Raw genomic sequence first — 19,299 nt, forward strand, 5'->3', positions numbered from 1 at the left:
GCACAGATCAAGTCTGTAACTAAACTTAGAGCTGGGGATAACCATAAAGCAGGTATATCCTAGATCTTCAGTTGTTGGATTTAGAATCCAAATACCATTTTGATACCTATTTGTAATACCTTTTCACAAAACCAGAAGCTATTCCATGCTGTCAAATGCCCAGCAGAAAAAAAGTAAAAGCTGCTTGTAGCCACCTCTAGTGCTGGGAGTGGTTTTTCTTTCTTTTGAACAGAAGGCAGACTGCTTCTACTTGACTTGAGTGTACACACCAGATAAAAATCAAGTTAAATATTGCTACATAAGCTTTTAAGAACAGACTTCAAATGTACATAGCTTTCCTTAACAATTTGTGGTCATTTTAGTTTCCTGAGCTGCAGGGTTTTGGCATTCTCAGCTTCCTTACTGTGCATGAGAGCTGATGGGTGCTCAGATGGTTCCATGTTGTCCTTCACCATTGCTCTTGATGTTGGAGAGCAAATGTTGATTTGTATGTGAAATTCACAGTTACATAGATTTATGGTGCTGTAATTGTTGAATATTTTTGCCAGTAAGTTCAACATTTTTGGTCTCCTTTGCAACTGAAATGGTTGCTGTTTATATCAATATGGGAAATCAGTCTACATCTGGAGGTATTTTAATTGTTCAGCACTTCATTTTGCATCATAAGCAAGTCTGAAGAATTCTGGTTTTTATTACTTAATTATCTGGGTTTGTTTTTTCTTTGAAGGGAAAATTTTAAAACATTTCTATCACTCATCATGCATTAAGATTGGAACTGTGAAATTACAAGTAGATGTGTAGAGTTTGAGGGAAGTGCTAGAGGGACATCCCATTTGAGGTGAGCTTGGGAAGCTGAGGAGTTCCTTTCTCCTGAGGCTCCTTCTCCAGTTTGTTGAGAGAGTAACCAAGGCAGGAGGAGATCTGTCTGCTGTACCTGACCACAGAGATGGCACTGAGCATGAGAAACCGATTTAATTGTTTATGCAACAAAGCTTTCTGCAGTCGTGGTTTGTGGACATTGACACTTGTGCTTCCTGCACAGACCACATGCAGGTGTCTCTGCAGTGTTTGAGGTTACTTTTTCCTTCTCCAGAACCATCCTGCATCTGACAGACACATGGGTTTTACCCATATTCTGTGTGGCAATCTCACATTCAGGTTTAGATTGACTAAAAGAGTATTTTTGGTATCAGGTCTGAACACTTGTTTTTCAGCATCTCTTGTCTTCTGTAGGATTTGTTTTACAGTTACAACTGTTCCTAGATTTTGGTTGGCTTCAGCTAAAGCATTGCTAGAAAAGCTGGCTGGGAAAATCTATCTGTGATGAATTAGGAGAGCAGTTCTGGGGTTTGTGGGGTGAGGAATATGGGGGTTTTATGATCTTGTTTCTTAACACAGTTTTGGAGCAATAGCCTAACACCAATATCCTGGATCAGCAAGGTAATTTTATGAAAAATATTATAAAATATCAAGATGAGGTTCAGTGTAAATTTCCTAACTGAGCCATGTATTTGAAATTCGACATGTAGTGTGTGTAATACCTGAATATAAAAGGAGCTGTTCTGGTTTAAATAAAAAGCCAGTTTGTCATATCAGCATGTTCCTGATGGGAAGCAGTACTGCATCCTTAGGGAAAAGTGCAAAACCAAGGCAAATGTGAAGGTAATACTGCTTAAATACCTGGCTGCACACTGCTGTAACCTGACAGCTTGAGCTTTTTGCTTTCCCTCTTGATCATGGCTTAAATTGACAGAAGGTAACCCCTCACTTCTTATGGCTTCCCTTCCAGACTGATTTCCTAGAGTTCTTTCCTTTTGATCTTTCTATATATTGTTTTTTAATCACCATCTTATACTAACTAAAGACTTTACTTTTTCTGTCAAAAGAAAACTAAAGGGCAACCAACTTCTTCATATTTTTCTAGTTCCTCTTCCAAATGTAACCTTAGTGATGGTGCACTTCTCACTTTCATTGTTCCTGCAGAGATAAGGTATTGAAATACCCTGTGATTCATGAGCAGCATGGGTAGTGTCTGCTGGTTAGTCCTCACACAGCACTCCCACTGAGACTTCTCCAGTCTAAACTGGTTAAGCAAAGGATTCCTATCATCTCACCTCTAGAGGAGTTGTCAACCTGAATCATCTGTGGTTCTGCATTTAGCAGCTTCCCTTGCTCCTCCAGTCTGTTAACCCTTACAAAGCCATTCTCAATGCTAGCAGCCTGCTTCCAGGTGAGATAGAAGCTGGCTTGTTTATAGAGGAGCACTCTGTTCCTAAAGTTCCTTCCTTTTTTCAGACTGGATTTGGTCATCTGTTGTATTGTTAGTCTTCAAAAAGTACCTAAGTTGCACATGTTTCACATCTACTTTTTATTTACCATAACAGGCAATACTGTCTCATAAACTTCTTGCTTGTTATGAAAACGTTTTTGGAGTAGAAATCATCCTTTAGTTTGGATAAAAATAGCTTTACTTGATTTTGAAAAGCTACAAGTGCATTCAATATGAGAATATTGTGGAAAACTATAGATACTCAAATCTTTATCTTCATAAAATCTGGACCAACCCCATAAAATCTGGACCAACCCCTGGAGCTCTTCTAATACTGTTTTGTGGTGATGGAATGAAAAATTGCTTGGAATAGAAGTCATGCTATCTCCCACCTCTTTATTTACCTTTTTATTTTATTATTGAGAGATAGTGGGTGTCATTTCCTATTCTAATAGGATTTCTGGCTTTCATAATAAGAAGGTGCAATCCTTGCCCCACAGTGCCTTCAAAGGCCTTGTTTCCAGAGAAGTGGTTTCTGCAGTGCTACATTAATGCAGTGCCCTGGGTCTGTATTTTGCTGTGCAGCTGTGTGGGTTCTGTACCAGGGCTCACTGAGGGGCTCCAGCCAGGCTGTGCTGCTGTGATTTGTGTCAGCCAGGCTGGAAACCACAGCTGCTTTGTGTTCCCTGTGGGTGTTACACCCCTGCTCCACTCATCCAGACAGAGCAGGGACTTGGTGCGTCCTCTGCTTCTTGTCTGCCCTTGCCTCTAGATTTTATTTCTAGAAGAAAGAGCAAGGCTGTTTTAACCTGGGACTTTCCAAGATGTGTGGTTGAGGTGTGACTGGAAGCAAATACAGCAGCAAAATTTTTGTGGTGCCCTTGAACCTCTAGTTCAGGTCTATAGTGCTGCCCCTGGCACAGTGGCAGTAGGGTGGGATTCTGCCTTTTGTTTTGTGGGCTGATCTTTGTACCAGCCTTCAGCTGATAAAACCAAATCAGGAAGGGGCTTAAAGCAGGTTTTTGGGGTTTTTTTCACAATATTAAAGACTTCAGCATGTGCTGGAGGTTGTAAAACAGGGCCAGCAATAAAACTGTGGGCATCTCTGTGCATGCAGGTGTTGCACTCTGCTGAATATTAGAGCAGGAGAGCATTTGTTTAAAAAGGGTTTTGCAGAAAACCTTTGTGTGGAAGCTGTCATTTTTCTGTAACATTTTGAAAATTGAGGTAGTGGAAAGGAGAAAATGAACTTCGCTAGTTGTGAAAACTTTCTCAAGCATGCTAATTTTTTAAATAAGCTTTTTACGTTTTTTTGATATTTTCAGTTGTAGTTAACTTTATTCCATTTTTCTCACAGTTCATTAGGAATGCCACTCCTTCAACCTGGGAACATATTTTTCTGCTTTTTGCAGGTAGAGTTGGCAGAATTCTGCATCAGCAGTAGATACTCAAATTTTTAGAAAGACTTTGTGATACTTAAGCTTGAGAATGTTTTTAAGAAATAATGGAATGACGGTCAGATAGCACACAAAATTTCACAAATTTTAGACTTCAAGAGGTAAAGTTAAAGCTACTGCCAAAAATCACTGCCCAGGAAGATGGTGTTTCATGGTACCAGTCCATTCTGTTTGCTGGTCACCTGCAGCACAGTGTGGAGGCCGTTCCCTCTGCACACCCTGGTGTCCTGCATTCTGTCCTCAACGTGTTTGCCAGGCTGGTGAGGAAGAAGCTGAGCAATATTGGTTCCAGTGCTGGCCCTGAGAAATGCTGCTCATGGCTGTTTGCCAGTTAAACTTCAGGTTGTTGAGCTCTCTTTGAACCTGACAATGACTTGGAGCCAATTTTCCAACCCTTTTCAGACTTTTTGCAGAACTGTTCCTTCCAGTGATAACGTGATGGGAGCTAAGCAGAAACAGTTATTCCATGTGAGTGTTAAAAATTGAGAACTAAAGCTTGAAATAGCAAGGGATCTGTATTACTTCTCTGTTAAAAGAGTTTGTTCAGCATTTCTGAGAAACCACATCCTTTTGAAATGTCCTGGGTTGGCAGCCAGAGTTCCTTTCAGACTAGGCAGTTGTTCTCAAGTAAATATCTCTTCCTTCCAAGGTAGTTCGGTGGACTTTTGATGGCACAGGTTTTGATAGTTTAGCTGATAATTTCCAGGATTCTTGGGTCACTTTTCATTTCTATTTTCTGGTTCTTTTCAAGGTTTCATACAGTCAGTGGTGCTGTACATTTTGGTAATGCTTTGTTTTGTCCTAACTCCTGCATGCAGATTTGCATAATGCACTCATGCTTTGTCAGAATAACTCTGGCTCAAGAATTGTGTTTCCATGGTCAAAGATCTCATCTCTTTCTGCTTTCAGGTCAGGTTAAATTGCATCTTGACTTTTATCTATAAACACCTGTGGCATTGGTTTATGCAACTTTATCCTCTTTTCAGTTAAGTTACAAATGTGTACCTGGAGAATGCCAGTTACTGTGTAAGGATGCTTTGGGAACTTGGCTTTAGCATTGCAGATACATTGTACAATGACATTGGATTCCAATGTAGCTGTCAAACGGGAGAAATAACTTTGATTTTTTGCCTTGATTCACTGTTGTGCCTAGAGTTGGAGGGGAAGAAACCCAAGAATTGCACAGAACAAAGACTTGACAGAGGAGGGACAATCATAATTGATATTCAGTGTCATTGTAACTGTGTAGTAGGAAATGTATTTTTGAATTCCTGTCACTCTTCTACTTTCTGTTGTAATTGCATATTGAGAAATAATCTTTCAGTATTTTAAGGCTCTTTTGTGTATTAATTATATGCAGTAGCATCTGGTAAAACTGAATTATTTTACACTTCTTGCAACACCTTAATTTTTAGGAGCATGACAAGAATAACAGTGGGTACTTTTATCTCCCCTTACTGAAGGGAAAGTCTTGACTAAAAAAGGATTTTTTTTCCTGTTTGCTTCTAGATCTTTCAAAGAACAGATTTACTGAAATTCCTCCTGATGTCTGGCTGTTTGCACCACTGGAAACTTTAAATTTGTATCACAACTGCATCAAATCCATTCCAGAATCTATTAAAAACCTGCAAATGCTTACCTACCTTAACATTAGGTGAGTAATGGTGATTGGTTTTGGTCTTTATTTAACATATCTCCTCAGAGTTGGCATTTTGCTTCATCAGGTCATTGTGTTTGCAGAGTTTCCTTTGTTTGTGATGCTATGTAGACAGACAGTGTTCAGAAACCCCGCTATAGAAATTTGCTGCTATCAGGAGGCTAAATTACTCTGGCCAGAAAGTCCTGCTCATTTTGCACATTATTTACATCCACTGCTGTACTGCTCTTTTTAAACTTGGAAAACATATGGTTGGATTTTCTCACTAGCACAGAAGATGGATATGAGCTCTGGAAGGTGAGGGAATCTAGAAAACTCTCCTGACCCTGTTTTCCAGAATACTCCTTGTTTCTATATTAGCTGCATCAAATCCAAAACAGTTTTCTCAGTTAAGAGCTATTTAAATCCCCAGAACCTACTGTGTCTCAGAATCTGCAAGTATCAGTTCTTACAGTATGAATTCATAACTAAGGTGCCCTGTCACAACTTTAAAGAGGATTAATATGAAACAAAACCACAGTATGTTCTGAAAGAAATAGGCCTAACTTTCTTCAGCAGAAGCCATTTCTCTTTTGATGGTGTTTGAGGTGCTAATACAATTCTTTGCACAGAAATGCTGTGTATTCTAACTCTTCTTTCAGGAGTCAGCTCTCCTGATGATGCTTTGCCAAACTGTGCTTTGTCCTCGTTTCTGTGCTCCTGTCCAAGGGCTGATTGCAGTGCAGGAACCTGTGGGCTGTAGCATTGGAGACCAGGCTAAAATCCTGCCTGACTACCTCAGGGGCTTTGTCACAGGGGAAAACCACATTCTGATTTGGGCTTCAGGTGGTGGAAGTAGTGTATTGTGCATTTCCTAGTAAAGCAGGCAGCTCCTAAAAACCCCAAAAACCTGGAAAAACCAGAGGAAATCTATGTAAGGGACATGAATGACTGCTTCATTGCCATGTTTTTATAGTCAGTTCAAAAAAAGTTTGCTTGCATATTTTTGCTTCTCATGCCTTCAACCAAAAAAGCCTAGCCTATCTACCCAAAATGCAGCATAAAAAGAGACTTAATGCATATCTACATAAATTACTTCTCTGTATTGTTCACTTATAATTGAGCCTTTCTTGTCCCTTTTTCTTGCTTTCAAGTCGAAATCTTTTGTCAACATTGCCAAAATACTTGTTTGATCTTCCACTGAAAGTTCTGGTTGTCAGTAATAACAAGCTGGTCTCCATCCCAGAAGAAATTGGAAAGTTGAGAGATCTAATGGAGTTGGTAAGTACAAGTGGGAATCTTTGTGGTCAGTACACTTAAAAGCACTATATATATATTATATATATATATATATAAATATATTATATTTATATGTAAATATAATATATAAAATATTTATTATATATTTATATATATTTATAAGCACTATATATATTATATACTCATTATATATTCAGTATAATAAATTATTAATATTTATAAAATATAGAACTACAAAATTTAAATTCAGTAACTGTGTTTTATTTATATTTTTGGTTTATTTTTCAAGTTGTGAAACCCAGAATGCATGCTTGATGGTGATTAAGGACACAGCAGAGAGTTTGATTCCAGTGCCTGTGATGTACCTATTTAGAACATGAGAAGGCTGGAAAGACACTGTGATTGTTCAATCACTCTGGTCTACATAAATTAATATTAAATTAGTGTCAGAAATAGCTGTGTTCTGTGTTCACTTGATGCAGCTTTGTCACCCTCTAGTGCTTGTATGCAAAAAGCTGGTGAGCCTGCTATGCTATTGCCTGCTCTTTTTTAGTTTCATGGGTTGGTTCAAGGTTTATTAAGGAAAAAAGAATTTTTAGAAGAGGAGCAGAATGCCAGTCAGTTGGCAGCAATAGCACAAGAAGTTTTTGACAGATCTGGGAACTGCACCAGGAATTTCTGATTCCTAGGCTACAGTATTCATTTCAAACCCAGTATTTCATCATTCATTGATTTAACTTCTTGAATTGAATTTTTGGAATCACTCAACATTTTAAAATCCAGCAAGATCTGTTTGGTATATCTCCATGGAAAATCCAAGATAGTTGGGTTTCTTTTCTTGGATTTCTTTTCTTTTAATAGTATGCTTTATAATAGTTTTGATCACAGTATTCCTCTGTGTAATTTCATTTAAGATGTTCTGTTGATTTATTAATTATATCTTTCTTAGGATATTAGCTGTAATGAACTTCAAGTTCTTCCCCAGCAAATAGGAAAATTGCAGTCACTTAGAGAATTGAACATAAGAAGAAATAATCTCCATATGTTGCCAGATGGTGAGCTACTCATCTTCTTTCCATTGATGTGGGCAAATTAGGCAAAGTGTTAAGAAGATAACTGATTCTTTTTTTTTTTGTTTGCTTTTTTTCCCTGAATGCAGAATTAGGAGACCTTCCCTTGGTAAAGCTGGATTTTTCTTGTAATAAAATTACAGAAATTCCCATTTGTTACAGAAAGTTACGTCACTTACAAGTTATAGTTTTGGATAACAATCCAATGCAGATTCCACCAGCACAGGTTAGTATTAAAGCACACAAGTACAGAAAATTTTTATTAGGATTTTAGAGGAAGCTGTTCTAAGTTATGCCAATCAAGTTTTCTCTTTTTTTAGCTGTATTTCTTGTGTTTCTCCTTTTGGGGTGTTGTGGCTGTAAATGCAGTGCTGCAGGTATTTCTTGGGGTGTATTCTCAGCAGACATACTGTGTAATTAAGACTTTTTTTTGTTCCTGTGTTTCCCCACAGATATGTTTAAAGGGCAAAGTGCATATATTTAAATTCCTCAGTATCCAGGCGTGCCTCAGAATAGATAAAAAACCAGATTCCTTGGATCTGCCATCATTAGGCAAACGAATCCCCTCCCAGCCCCTCACAGACAGGTGAGTAGTGGGATTTTTGAGTGTAGAGAACATATATTGAAAAAGATGTTTATTTTCTTATGGAAAGTAAAACTGTTTCTTTCATTCTTGTGTGGGTATTTTGTGTGTTATTTTTCTTAATGTAGCATGGAAGACTTTTATCCCAATAAAAACCATGGACCAGACTCTGGCATTGGAAGTGATAATGGGGATAAAAGGTTGTCCACTACAGAAGTGAGTATTTTTTCACTGTTGAATTTGTAATTTCTGATTTTTTTAGAACTTTTTCCTTCTGTATGTTATATAATTTGAGAAATACCTCAGTAAGTTGCATCTGATATTCTTTCACTATGTGTACAGTTGAGTTTAAACCTTTAGACTGCCACATCAGACACAAATTATATATTTCTTTAACTTTTCTGGTTAAAGTTGATTCTAATTAATATGATATGATGGGAATGTAGGAAATCATATAATAATACCATTTCTATGTCAGTTCTGCACTAAATGTGAGTGTCTTTGCAGCCATCTGATGATGATACAATCAGCCTTCACTCCCAGGTGTCAGAATCAACAAGGGAACAGACATTAAGGAATGACAATCATGTAATAGGAAGTAAACTGGATCCACAGAAAGGTAATACCACTTGTGCATTTGTTGTCTTAGGCAGCAGGGATACTTTGCTTAGGTAATCTAATGTAAGAAAATGGCACAGAATGACAGGATCATGTGTTAGTATTGTATTTTCATCAGTTCAGAAAACAATGTAATAATGACAGGCAGAAAAGGCTTGAGAGAATGGAGAAAAAATTATTTCTAGCTGAGGAAGGCACAATTTCTATGTTTTATCTTTATCTGACATTTTTCATAAGTCCTTACTTCTCTCAGGAATAACATTTGATCAAGAGAACTGTTGTGATGTCTTTCCTGTTCTTCATAAATCCTCCCTAGACCAAGAGGCGTTTGACTACATTGATCCCAACGCAGAGGAGGGAGCTCTTCCTGAGCAGGGAGAGGCACAGATTGGCACCCTGCTCTCCTATGTCAAGGTACCAGAGACTGACAAAAGAAAAACTGTTCAATAGCCTGGATTTTTCTCTTTTTTTTCCTGCGTTAATTAAATTCTGACATTTTTTTCAATTTTGTTGAAGGAACGGGGAAAACATCCTGAGAAATCCCAGAAAATAGAACATAATGAGGAGTGGGGAGATGAAAAAAGGTAAATCTTCTTAATCTTTTTTGAGTTGGTTTTACTAGTAGTGGCAGGGGTGACAGTGGGGTTTTTTTAAGCTCCTTGCATATGGAGGAAGGAGTTCTCATGCTGAACAGAGTGTTCCTCCTGGACAGAGCATAAGCTTACAGGAAGCACTGCTTAGTTACTGCCATAATGAGCCATTTCTGTGTCTTGCTTCCCTGAAGCCAAGCAAATCACTGATGTTTAATTTTTCAGACTTCAGAAAGAACAGCTGCTGGCTGAAGATGATGATGAACTCAAAGAAGTGACTGACCTGAGAAAAATAGCAGCTCAGTTGTTGCAGCAAGAACAAAAACACAGGTAGAACAATATTATTAAAATAACTTCTGTTACAATTAATTTATTCTTTAACCTCTTTTATACCCAAAAGCTTTTGACACCTTATTTTGAGAAGAGCTTTGTCCAGCTGCTAAAGAGTGAAGTGACAGACTCTGTCAAGATACCTGTCCTGTGTTTCTTGTCTGAATTCCACAACCTCCCTACAGTTTGTTTGTGACTGGTTATTTTTATTCAGATACAAGCTAATCTAGGTTGTACTTCCATCAGTCAATATCCTGTGGACTGAAGGGGAAATTTGTTTTTACATTATTCTGTCAAATGACAATATCTATGGATAAAAATAAATAATTTCAACTGCCTGCCTTTCTCTGCTTCATTATGGGCATCTCAACAGAACAATTCTTGAAAAGGAGCTGTGGAACAAGGAGCAGATTAAAGGAATGTAATAGAACAAGTTAGCAACTGTGTAAAATGAAGAACAGGAAGGAATAGCTGGAGTCACATAGAAATGGTCAGGCTGGTGTAGGAACAGTTTTTGTTCTGTCCTTCAACAAGCAAGCAAATGCTCTAAGGTACTTCTAAACTCCTCATGTGAAATACACATGAAACCCTCAGAGAAACTGAGATCCCAATACTATGAATTGCAGGGTCTTAAAAATTCACCAGCATTTTATATTAGGTAAATACAGTAACAGTAGTGTGCATGTGTGAAAGATGAAATAGGTTTTACTTAGAACTCCAAGCCCTGCATTCAAGAATTGGTTGTTGTTCACAGGGAAGGGAAAAATAGGAATGAAATCTTAATGCCAGTGTATTCTCAGTACCTAAAGTATTGCAAATAAGGCCAAGAATGCATCATTTTCTCCTATGAAGGAAGAGAGAATGAGTGTGTTTGATGGTTTTTATGTTGCATGAGGCTCTTGTTTGATTACGTGTTTCCTGCTTATCTAATCATTTGAAATGCCAAGCCACTCCTCTGCTGAAGTAACTGCAGCTTGAATTTTACTCATTATATGTTGTTGTGTCTTAGTGCAGTGGTCTTGCTAATTGCTCTACTTTGTCTTGTATGATGCAGATGTGCAATCTTAATAGTTCTTAAGTTTTATTTCTTTGTTTAGCATTTATATTTTAAAGTTGGCTTATGTATTTTCAGGTACATGAGCTCAAAATCTCCTCCAATAGAAAATTTAGCCCTGGTTTTGAATCTGTGGGGTTTTTTACCTGGCAATAAGAATATTATTTAGCATTTACTCAAGATACTTGTATGCTTATTTGTGGAAAATATGGTCAATCAGTGAACAGGGAAATTGTGAAACAGTGATCCCTCCTCAGGGAAATTAAGCATCACAAAATAACTCCTTACTAATCACATTTCTGTTTGTTCAGTGTATGTTTTTGTAATATTATGCAGTCTCCTCTCCTTTTGCTTGCTATGCTAATAACTTCCCTGTGCTCTCCCATCAACCTCTCCTGCTTCCTCCTTCCGTCTGTGGCTTTGGTGTGCATGAACTGTGAATTCAGACGAAGGCCCCTGAGCTATAGAAGTTCATTCAGTGAAAAGCTCTTCCAGAGGACCAGGGCAGCAGGACGTGCATCAAGGTATAAAGAGTTAAAGTGTGGACAAAAGAAATGTTCTTGGCCATTTCCTGAACAAACACAGAGCTCAAGGGATTGGCTGAGGTAGCCTAAGAGGTTTTGTTATCAAAAATAGTTTGTAATACATTCTTTGTTCTTTAGGATTAAATATTAATTAAGAAAAATATTTAATTAGACAATTCTCCAAAGAGCACTTTGAGTCCAAATCTAAAAGCTTTTCTTTTTCTTTAAGTATACAGCCTCAGATACAGTACCTCATGCAATGTGGTGCTTTCAGTTTTTTGGGGTTTTGTTTGGTTGGTGTTTTTGTGTTGTTTGCTTGATACTTTGGTTTTAAAGTGATGATATTCAGAGATAATTTGTTTTGCATTTGACCCATGGTGGAAGTATTTGTAATATACAAACCCCACCAGTAACATAAAATTGTGTAGACTATACTCAAACATGTAAGTGTTGAATGAAGTGATTTCAGACTTGATTGCCTTATAAATTGAAGCTCTGTGACTTAGTCTGGGTACTCCTTGTCTTTTTTCAAAAGACAGTAGGGTAGTTTAGATTAAATAATTTTCATTGGTTCCAAATGAGCCTGTTTGAATTTGGATCACAATTAACTCTGAGTACTTACCTGGCAGCAGTGATTTCCTAAAACTGTCTAAATCCAGAAGACACAGCTTCAGTCACAAAGCAGAGCCAGATGTGAAGTCAGTGGACTTCTCTGGAACAAGTTGGAAGCAAATCATCTTTGTCTCACTGCACACTGATTTCTAGTGTCTTTTTACACTTTAGAGATTCATGGTAGTACTTGCTTGTCTAGATTTGAAGATAGCTAACCTTAAAATAACACTTCCATTTTCACATCATTTGTGTCTGTTAATCATTGTTATGTTTGCATAAAATCTGACAGTGTAAGTGGCTGAGAAGAGATTCCACTCTTTAAACCCTGAAATTTGATAAAATATTTTCCAATATCTTTGTTGCTCTTGCCATTGCCTTTCTCTCTCATCTGGTCAAGCACTTTGGAGTAGATGCTGTGCTTGCATAATATAAAAGTAGAATATATAAATATATGGTGTTGAGTAATTTAGATTTTAAAAATTGTGTGAGTTTTAGAACCCTTTCAGAGGATTAATTTGTGTGCTACCTCTGTAACAACAGAATTGGTGAGATTTGTAGGAATCATAAGTAGGAAATTATTTGCAGTTCTAGCTCAATTATCCTATGCCTTAGTTCATGGATCAGTCAGGACTTCAGTATTTAGCCTGATAATTGACCTATACAATAAAGATTTGAGTTTAATGAGTCATGGCATGAGTGACAACAGTTGCTGAAATTTTGGGCCATCAACACCACACTTGAGTGTAACTTCTGAACTCAAACTACTTTCATGTTACATACTCTGCTTTGCATTGTATTTCCTGGAAGACAGTAATTAATGTGCCTGCAGTGATTCCCCCTGACCCCCTTTCAGCTGAAAAAATTATTTAGCCAGTTGTCTGCAATTTGACAAATTCAGATTAATTTTCTTCACTATTTTCTTTTGTTAAAAGCTTTCAAGTTCATTATTCTGCAGAAAATTGAGATTTCTGTAACTGGGCTTGCAACATGTCAGCTGCTGAACTTGCTGTTACTTCCCCATCTATATTCTTCAGTTTTTAAACAGGAGCTTTCAAAAATTACTGGCTTTGTTTTAGGAAGTATAAGAATATACTTTGTTTAAATAATTTTAAGTTCATAATGAACTCAATCATTAATTACATGCATGTTGCACAGAAATGGTGAAAAGCAGCTGAAAAGTGTATGTATATATATGTTAGAATTAGCTTCAATAGTTTTTCCTTGCATTTTAGATAATAAGTATAGAAAAGGAATAGCCTGTATTATATACAATCATTGCATTTACACCACAATGTCAGTTTTATTGCAAGTGTTGCATCAAACTGAGTCTAATTTTTTTCTTTACTCATAATTGTTGTTTGCTACAAAGTCCCACTGAATTTCTTGTTGCTGTCAGTTGAAGACAAAGCTAGTTTATATGGGAGTTCTCTGTTAAAGAGCAATGGCTTTAAAATAGCATCTTTATATTCTGGATTGATAACCCATGCACTGAATATTTTTTTGGTTACATTTTTTTCAGGCTGTAGTATAAATTAATCCTGGAATGCCCTCACCAAACTTAGTTTCTGAACACAGAATAGAGGAGGCAGATGCTACAGACTGAGTGCAGCAGGCATTTACAGGCTTAACTTTTACAGGCTTTAACTTTTACAGACATTTACAGGTTTACAGGCTTAACTTCTCATAATCCCATTAAAGTGAGGGTCACACTATGAGAGGTTTATACTGCAAATGAGATTACTGAGCTCAAAGTTATCACAGTAATCGGGGAAGTTTGATTGAAAAATCATCAGTCATTTAAAGTAAATGGCTGTGCTGCACTATGTAATGGTAAAGGAATATAAAAAGGGGCTGCTGTTTTACTTTCTTCCATGGAATAGTTGAGTTCTGATTCTTAATACATTCTAGTTCTCAATATAATTCTGTATAAATACACTTCCATCACACTTCTGCCCATGAGTTCAGCGTCAAAGTGTAATTTTGCTACCTTCAAGAGTTCAGAATTTTTCACTTTAGTCAAGGTGATGCTTACTTGAACACATTTAGCTTTAAGTGTTACTGATAATTTTATTTTTAACACTTAAAACATCCATAATAGCTCATATCATTTTTCTGTGCACACACAAACATGTGGTATGTGTTTGCTCCAGATGAAAGCACCTTTCTGAATCTCTAAGTTCAGGCTTTTTTGGCTCTTTACCGTGTAGAAGAATGGAATTTCCATTAAATTCTGCATTAAAATTTTCATTTAGTTCTTAGCCTGTGTTCCTCAATTTCCACCTCACCTTTTAACCTTCATTTCCTTTGCACTTGTGATGTTTCTTTCTCAGCCACCTTCTCATCTGCCCCTTCTGACTTTTTGTGCTCAGTCTCTCTATCCTTGCTGGTCTGCTTTAGGTTGACTATCTGTCTTTAATTTTAAGGAACAGTGGGGTCTTTTGTGTTTAGAGCAGCATCACTTTACACAGGTGTGAGATCAGTTGAAATAGTATCTTTTTAGGGAGAAAAATAAGAGGAGATTTCATTTTGGTTTGAACTATCACCAAGTTTTGCTTCCTTAAAGTACAGAACTTGAAATACTTCAAGGGCTGGAAATTATACTCTTAATTCAAATGGAAGCAGGAATGGGCCTGGATTTCATGTGTATACACACACATTTTAGTTTTATGGAAGGTGCCACTTAATGTTCAAAACTTTTTTTATTTACAGGAAATGTGATGCAGTGAAAGTAACATATACTAAGAAAATTGTTTCAAATACCTTTTTTTTTCCCTAGGCTTCTTAATCATTCAGTTTCAGTAAACACAAGGAACAGGCCCAAGCAGCCAATGGAATCTGAAAAATGGTATTGATATACTTAAATATATCACAACTTTCAGTCTTTTATTGCTTTCATTTTTGTTCACTGTGTTACTACTGCCACCTTCTGTCATAATGCTTTTAAAAGCTCATGATGAAATTGAAGCTACAAGAGTAATCTATTCTTGAGCTTCTTTCTTTCAGATCAAAAAAAAAAAAGTGTTCTTCTGAGCATTTAGGAAAGTAGATGTCATACAGAAACAAATTTGTAGGTTTGATTGTGGCAGCAATTAATTTGTTTCAGAACTCCAGTTCCAGTGTGGAGGTTGTAGCTCCTCCCACAGGTGATGGTGCTGTGCAGATGCCTTATCCTGTGTGACACAGGGTGGCACAGGAGCTGTGCTTGGGCATCTGCATTTTCCAGTTTTCCTCCTTGGCAATCCTTTTGTGCTCTTCAGAGCTGTTGGAAAAGCATTGCTGGGAGCTCAGCCTACAACACCTTTATTGTTTGTGGAGGGTGTGTTACTGAGGAATGCGCTGTCTGCAGGAGCTGTGCTTAGGCTTTTTCTTTGAATTTAAATAAAGAAAAAAGGCACAACACCCACACACAAAATAAAGCAAAAAAACCCCAAAAAACAAACCAAACAACGGCAAGCCCAGAAATCATTAATAATCAGAAATACCCAAAGCCTTGCTTTCAGGGAATTGGGAGATGTCCAGACCCATGTGGGGAGAAAAAAGCTGATGGTGCTGGGTCGCAGTGGGGTGGGAATGGCTCTGTGCAGTTCTGCTGCACCTCAGGGGAGCATCTTGAGCCAGAGCAGCTCCCTCAGTGTGACACATCCTTTGCTGTCTCCCCTCTCAGTGGTACCTGTGGTTTGCAGAGCTGCCTGCATCATGTGCTGTGCTTGTGTGACCCCTCCTGCAGCTGTTACCTGGAACCTTCCAGGCCTTGCTTACTTAGCACAGCTTCTCTGTGAGCTGCTGTCACCTGTTCAAGTGTGCACCTCTGTTAGGCTTCTTTATTAGAGGGCAATCCAGGAAGAAATAAACTTGCCTTTTCCTTTTTTGTTAATGAAACAGGCAGTTCTGAAACTTAAAACCAAAACAAACTAATAGAATCAAAACAAGTTTTATTTGAATAAAGTACTGTAGTATGGAAGACCCATTGTCAAGTTTTATTAAAGGAGAGTGAAATATGATTTCAGATTTTAGTTAAGTGGTCATACTTTGAATCCACATTGTGACATCTTATACAGATGGCAAAAAAAAATACTGTAGTGCTGTGGAGAAGCCACTTTTTAAGGGTTCACCTTTTTTTTATTTTCAAGTAACTTGTTTTAAAGTACACAAAAAAGTAATGTGCTTCATAATGCCTTTCATCTTATTTTTTAGTGTTTCAACAAATGAAGTGAATTCCTCAGTGTCCCCATACAGCTGGCAGGTAAATATTCAAATGTAAATGTGGGGGCTTTATATCTGAGTGGTTTTTTTGTTGTTGTTGTTTCCTTGATTTTTTCTCTGTGGCAGAAAACTTTATGCATTTGTATGGTTGCTTATAGACATAGTTCTTGAAGGTGTCTTAATTGTGGTGGAAAATATGAACTCTTTGGAGATCTTATGCCTCAGTTTGACTTGTTTGTAATGGAGGCCTTTTGTTTTAAAAGCATCTTTAAGGTCTTGAAACTAATGAGGCATAAATTTTACTTTCTTTGGTTTAGTATGTCCTTCCATATAAAGGTATTGCCTCACCATAATGTTCAGTTTGGATTTTAGATGCAGCTTCTGGATGGGTTGAAGTATGAAGTATTTCATTTCCCATACCTCAATGAGAAGCTTGCATGATGTGACAAAATTCCAATTAAACTGTAGAGAGTACCTTATTCTTTCAATCTGTTAGTTATCTACACTTGCTTTAAATGCCTTCATATTCTCGGAAGAAGAAACAAATCTTGTGGTTCCCTTCAGAAACAGTCCATTCAGATTATCTGCTTTCAATTTTCATGTAGTAGGCAGTCATATATATTTATTATTATTTAAGAATCAATCTACTTTAGCTGTCTCCTCAGTATGTATTACATAATACAATACTTTGAAAGAGAGATTTCTCTTCCAGCTTGTTGGGGTGTATAATCTTTTAGATAGAAACAGCCAACAACTGCTCCAACTGTCTTGTTGTAGCCATCCTTTCTCTGTGTGATGAGTATTCACAGTGAGAAATTAGATGTGCTAGTGGCTAACCACACTTGAAACTGATATTTCTGGCAGCCTTTGGTGGTTTCCTTACCTACCTACAAAATTAGTCTCAATGCTGAGAAGTGTTACTTTCTGAAGAATTATTTCCTAGGTTCTTTTTCTTCTGTGAAATATTTTTTTCAAATTCTAAAATACAAGTAGTTTCTACCAGAATCACCATTAAGAGTGTTCAACTTTCAGGTCATAAAGCTAGATTGAGGCAGGCAAGCAATTAACAATTGTAGTTCATAATAATTTGTGCTAATGCACAAGAGGGATGTTTAAATTTTACATAAAAGTATTTCTGACTATTACAGCCACTGGAAAACCAGAAGGATTTGGTGGATGAGCAGCACTGGCCAGAAACACAGCCAGTAATCTGGCAGAATGAAGAAAGAAGGAGAAGTAAACAAATTAGAAAAGAGTATTTCAAGGTAATGAGGGGAGTGAGGATGGGTGACAGCTTTTTTTGTTTTGGTTTGGGTTTTTTTAAATAAGAATAGAAGAAGCTATAGAACTAAGTAAAGGTAGATCCTCAAAGGTTGTGATGCATTTAAATTTGCATGTAACGTACAATTTTTTATTTTACTCTTTTGATTAATATATATATGTGTGTATTTAAGATAATTTGAGAGTGCAGGAAAATCAAGAGAAAAAAAATGATTGAAGATTTTGTTTATCCTTTAAAGAAAAGAAAGTAATTAATTATTATTTTCTGCAGAAACCAAAAACTAATTTTGTCATTGGTCCTTCACCATCTATTTGGAGAGATTTTTATTTAGCTATTTATGTACTTATTTTTAGTGCAAAGAAAAGATACATTGCCTTTTTTTTGCAGCATGGTTCCAGGAATGATTTATGCCTTTTGGGTCTCATGGCATGAGTTTTCATTTCAGAAGGAATATTTTCAGTGTTCCCTTGCTGCTGTAGTGTGCGCCCTCAGTCAGCAGGTGCCAGTGTCTGCTTTGTGCAGAACTGAGGGGAAGTTCTAGCAGCACTGGGAAACATTTGTTTTGGGCTAAGTAGAGAAATAGGAGAGCTCTGAGCAGTGCTAGGTTGAATTAGAATTAAATTTGTCACTTATGAAATTAGTTTCTTGGGTCTTTGCCATCAAACATCTTTGTGAAATGCCAGGGAACTTCAAAGAAATTAAATTCTTTATGAGAACAGAGCATGCCATCCATCTCAGATATATTGTTGTGCTTACAGAAGCTTTTTTTTTTTCCTGAAGAGATTATGGAGTTGTATCCTCTTTCCAGGGTTTTCATCCTGAAATTAATTTTTTATGTGGCATTGGAGGAGAAGGAGAGAGAATCTTCTCAGTAAAGCAGAATTCAGTGGTTTCCCTGGTTAGAGAGCTGTGCTACCACTACAGAACTGTTGCTCATAACTCAGCAGTCAGTTGTGAGCTCTGTGATGGGAGCAGATGCCTGAAATCACATTACACACAGCTCTAGATGGGTCTCCTAAGTGAATTAAACAGCCTGTAGCAGTAACAAACAACACTTTTCATGGTTTCATTTGCAAAACCAAGGCAATAAGCCACTGAAACAGAGCCTGTTTGCCATAGCAAACTGGAAAAAAAATAGACACCAGTGCTGTTGTGAGAAAGCAGTGACAATGCAGTTTTCTCTTGCTTAGCCTGCATTTGTGTCACATCATGAGGAGGAGCAGCCTGGCCGTGTACACCCCACGAACTTGGACTTTTGTGGTGATGGTCTCTTTAATTCAGTCTGCATGGGGCTTCTCTAATTTTTACTACACTTGATCTGTAGACAATGAAATACATTTATTTTTTTTAAATACCACTTTTGTAAATTTTTTCCTTCAATTCCTCCTTCATTATCTCCACTTTTTGCATAATCAGGGAAGTGGCACAGTGCTGAAGGCAACACAACAACAAATCAGCCAGACCTGTGGGTAAAGCATTGTCTTAAATACATAAAAGGATGTGATCAGGCTTTGAAGTTTTAAAGGCAACCTTAATCTTTTTTAATTTAATTTTTGCAATGTCAAGTCAATCTCCTGAAGTGTAAGCAATCTTAGTCACTTAAAACATATTACAAAAGCAGCTTTCACAGGTTGCATAATTTTTTCTAAGAAATAATGCTTCATATTAGCAGCTGTTAAGATCTTTTCACTTGGATCAGCTGTCACATGCAGAGTTCACATTATGAAAGTGTTTAGTTTTAAAATGCACTTATCTCTTCAACTAATGAAGATCTTGTCTCGCCTAGAAATGTCATGTTCTTTTCTGACTTG

The 19,299-nt window shown here is 37.2% G+C and overlaps 1 protein-coding gene across 1 annotated transcript in view; it reads left to right on the forward strand.

Annotated features, from left to right (window-relative positions):
- Nucleotides 1-19,299, forward strand: part of LRCH2 (leucine rich repeats and calponin homology domain containing 2) — a 39,900-nt gene that overhangs the window by 7,823 nt on the left and 12,778 nt on the right. The window contains exons 2-15 of the mRNA XM_058032500.1: nucleotides 5,236-5,380; nucleotides 6,517-6,643; nucleotides 7,572-7,677; nucleotides 7,782-7,918; nucleotides 8,145-8,278; nucleotides 8,404-8,491; nucleotides 8,783-8,894; nucleotides 9,210-9,307; nucleotides 9,410-9,477; nucleotides 9,709-9,813; nucleotides 11,314-11,391; nucleotides 14,780-14,848; nucleotides 16,198-16,246; nucleotides 17,355-17,471. Coding sequence (XP_057888483.1) covers nucleotides 5,236-5,380; nucleotides 6,517-6,643; nucleotides 7,572-7,677; nucleotides 7,782-7,918; nucleotides 8,145-8,278; nucleotides 8,404-8,491; nucleotides 8,783-8,894; nucleotides 9,210-9,307; nucleotides 9,410-9,477; nucleotides 9,709-9,813; nucleotides 11,314-11,391; nucleotides 14,780-14,848; nucleotides 16,198-16,246; nucleotides 17,355-17,471 — 1,433 coding nt within the window. The remainder of the gene's footprint in view (nucleotides 1-5,235; nucleotides 5,381-6,516; nucleotides 6,644-7,571; nucleotides 7,678-7,781; nucleotides 7,919-8,144; nucleotides 8,279-8,403; nucleotides 8,492-8,782; nucleotides 8,895-9,209; nucleotides 9,308-9,409; nucleotides 9,478-9,708; nucleotides 9,814-11,313; nucleotides 11,392-14,779; nucleotides 14,849-16,197; nucleotides 16,247-17,354; nucleotides 17,472-19,299) is intronic.

The sequence above is a fragment of the Melospiza georgiana genome, chromosome 12 (assembly GCF_028018845.1).
Source record: "Melospiza georgiana isolate bMelGeo1 chromosome 12, bMelGeo1.pri, whole genome shotgun sequence".
In the NCBI taxonomy this organism is placed as follows: Eukaryota; Metazoa; Chordata; class Aves; order Passeriformes; family Passerellidae; genus Melospiza; species Melospiza georgiana.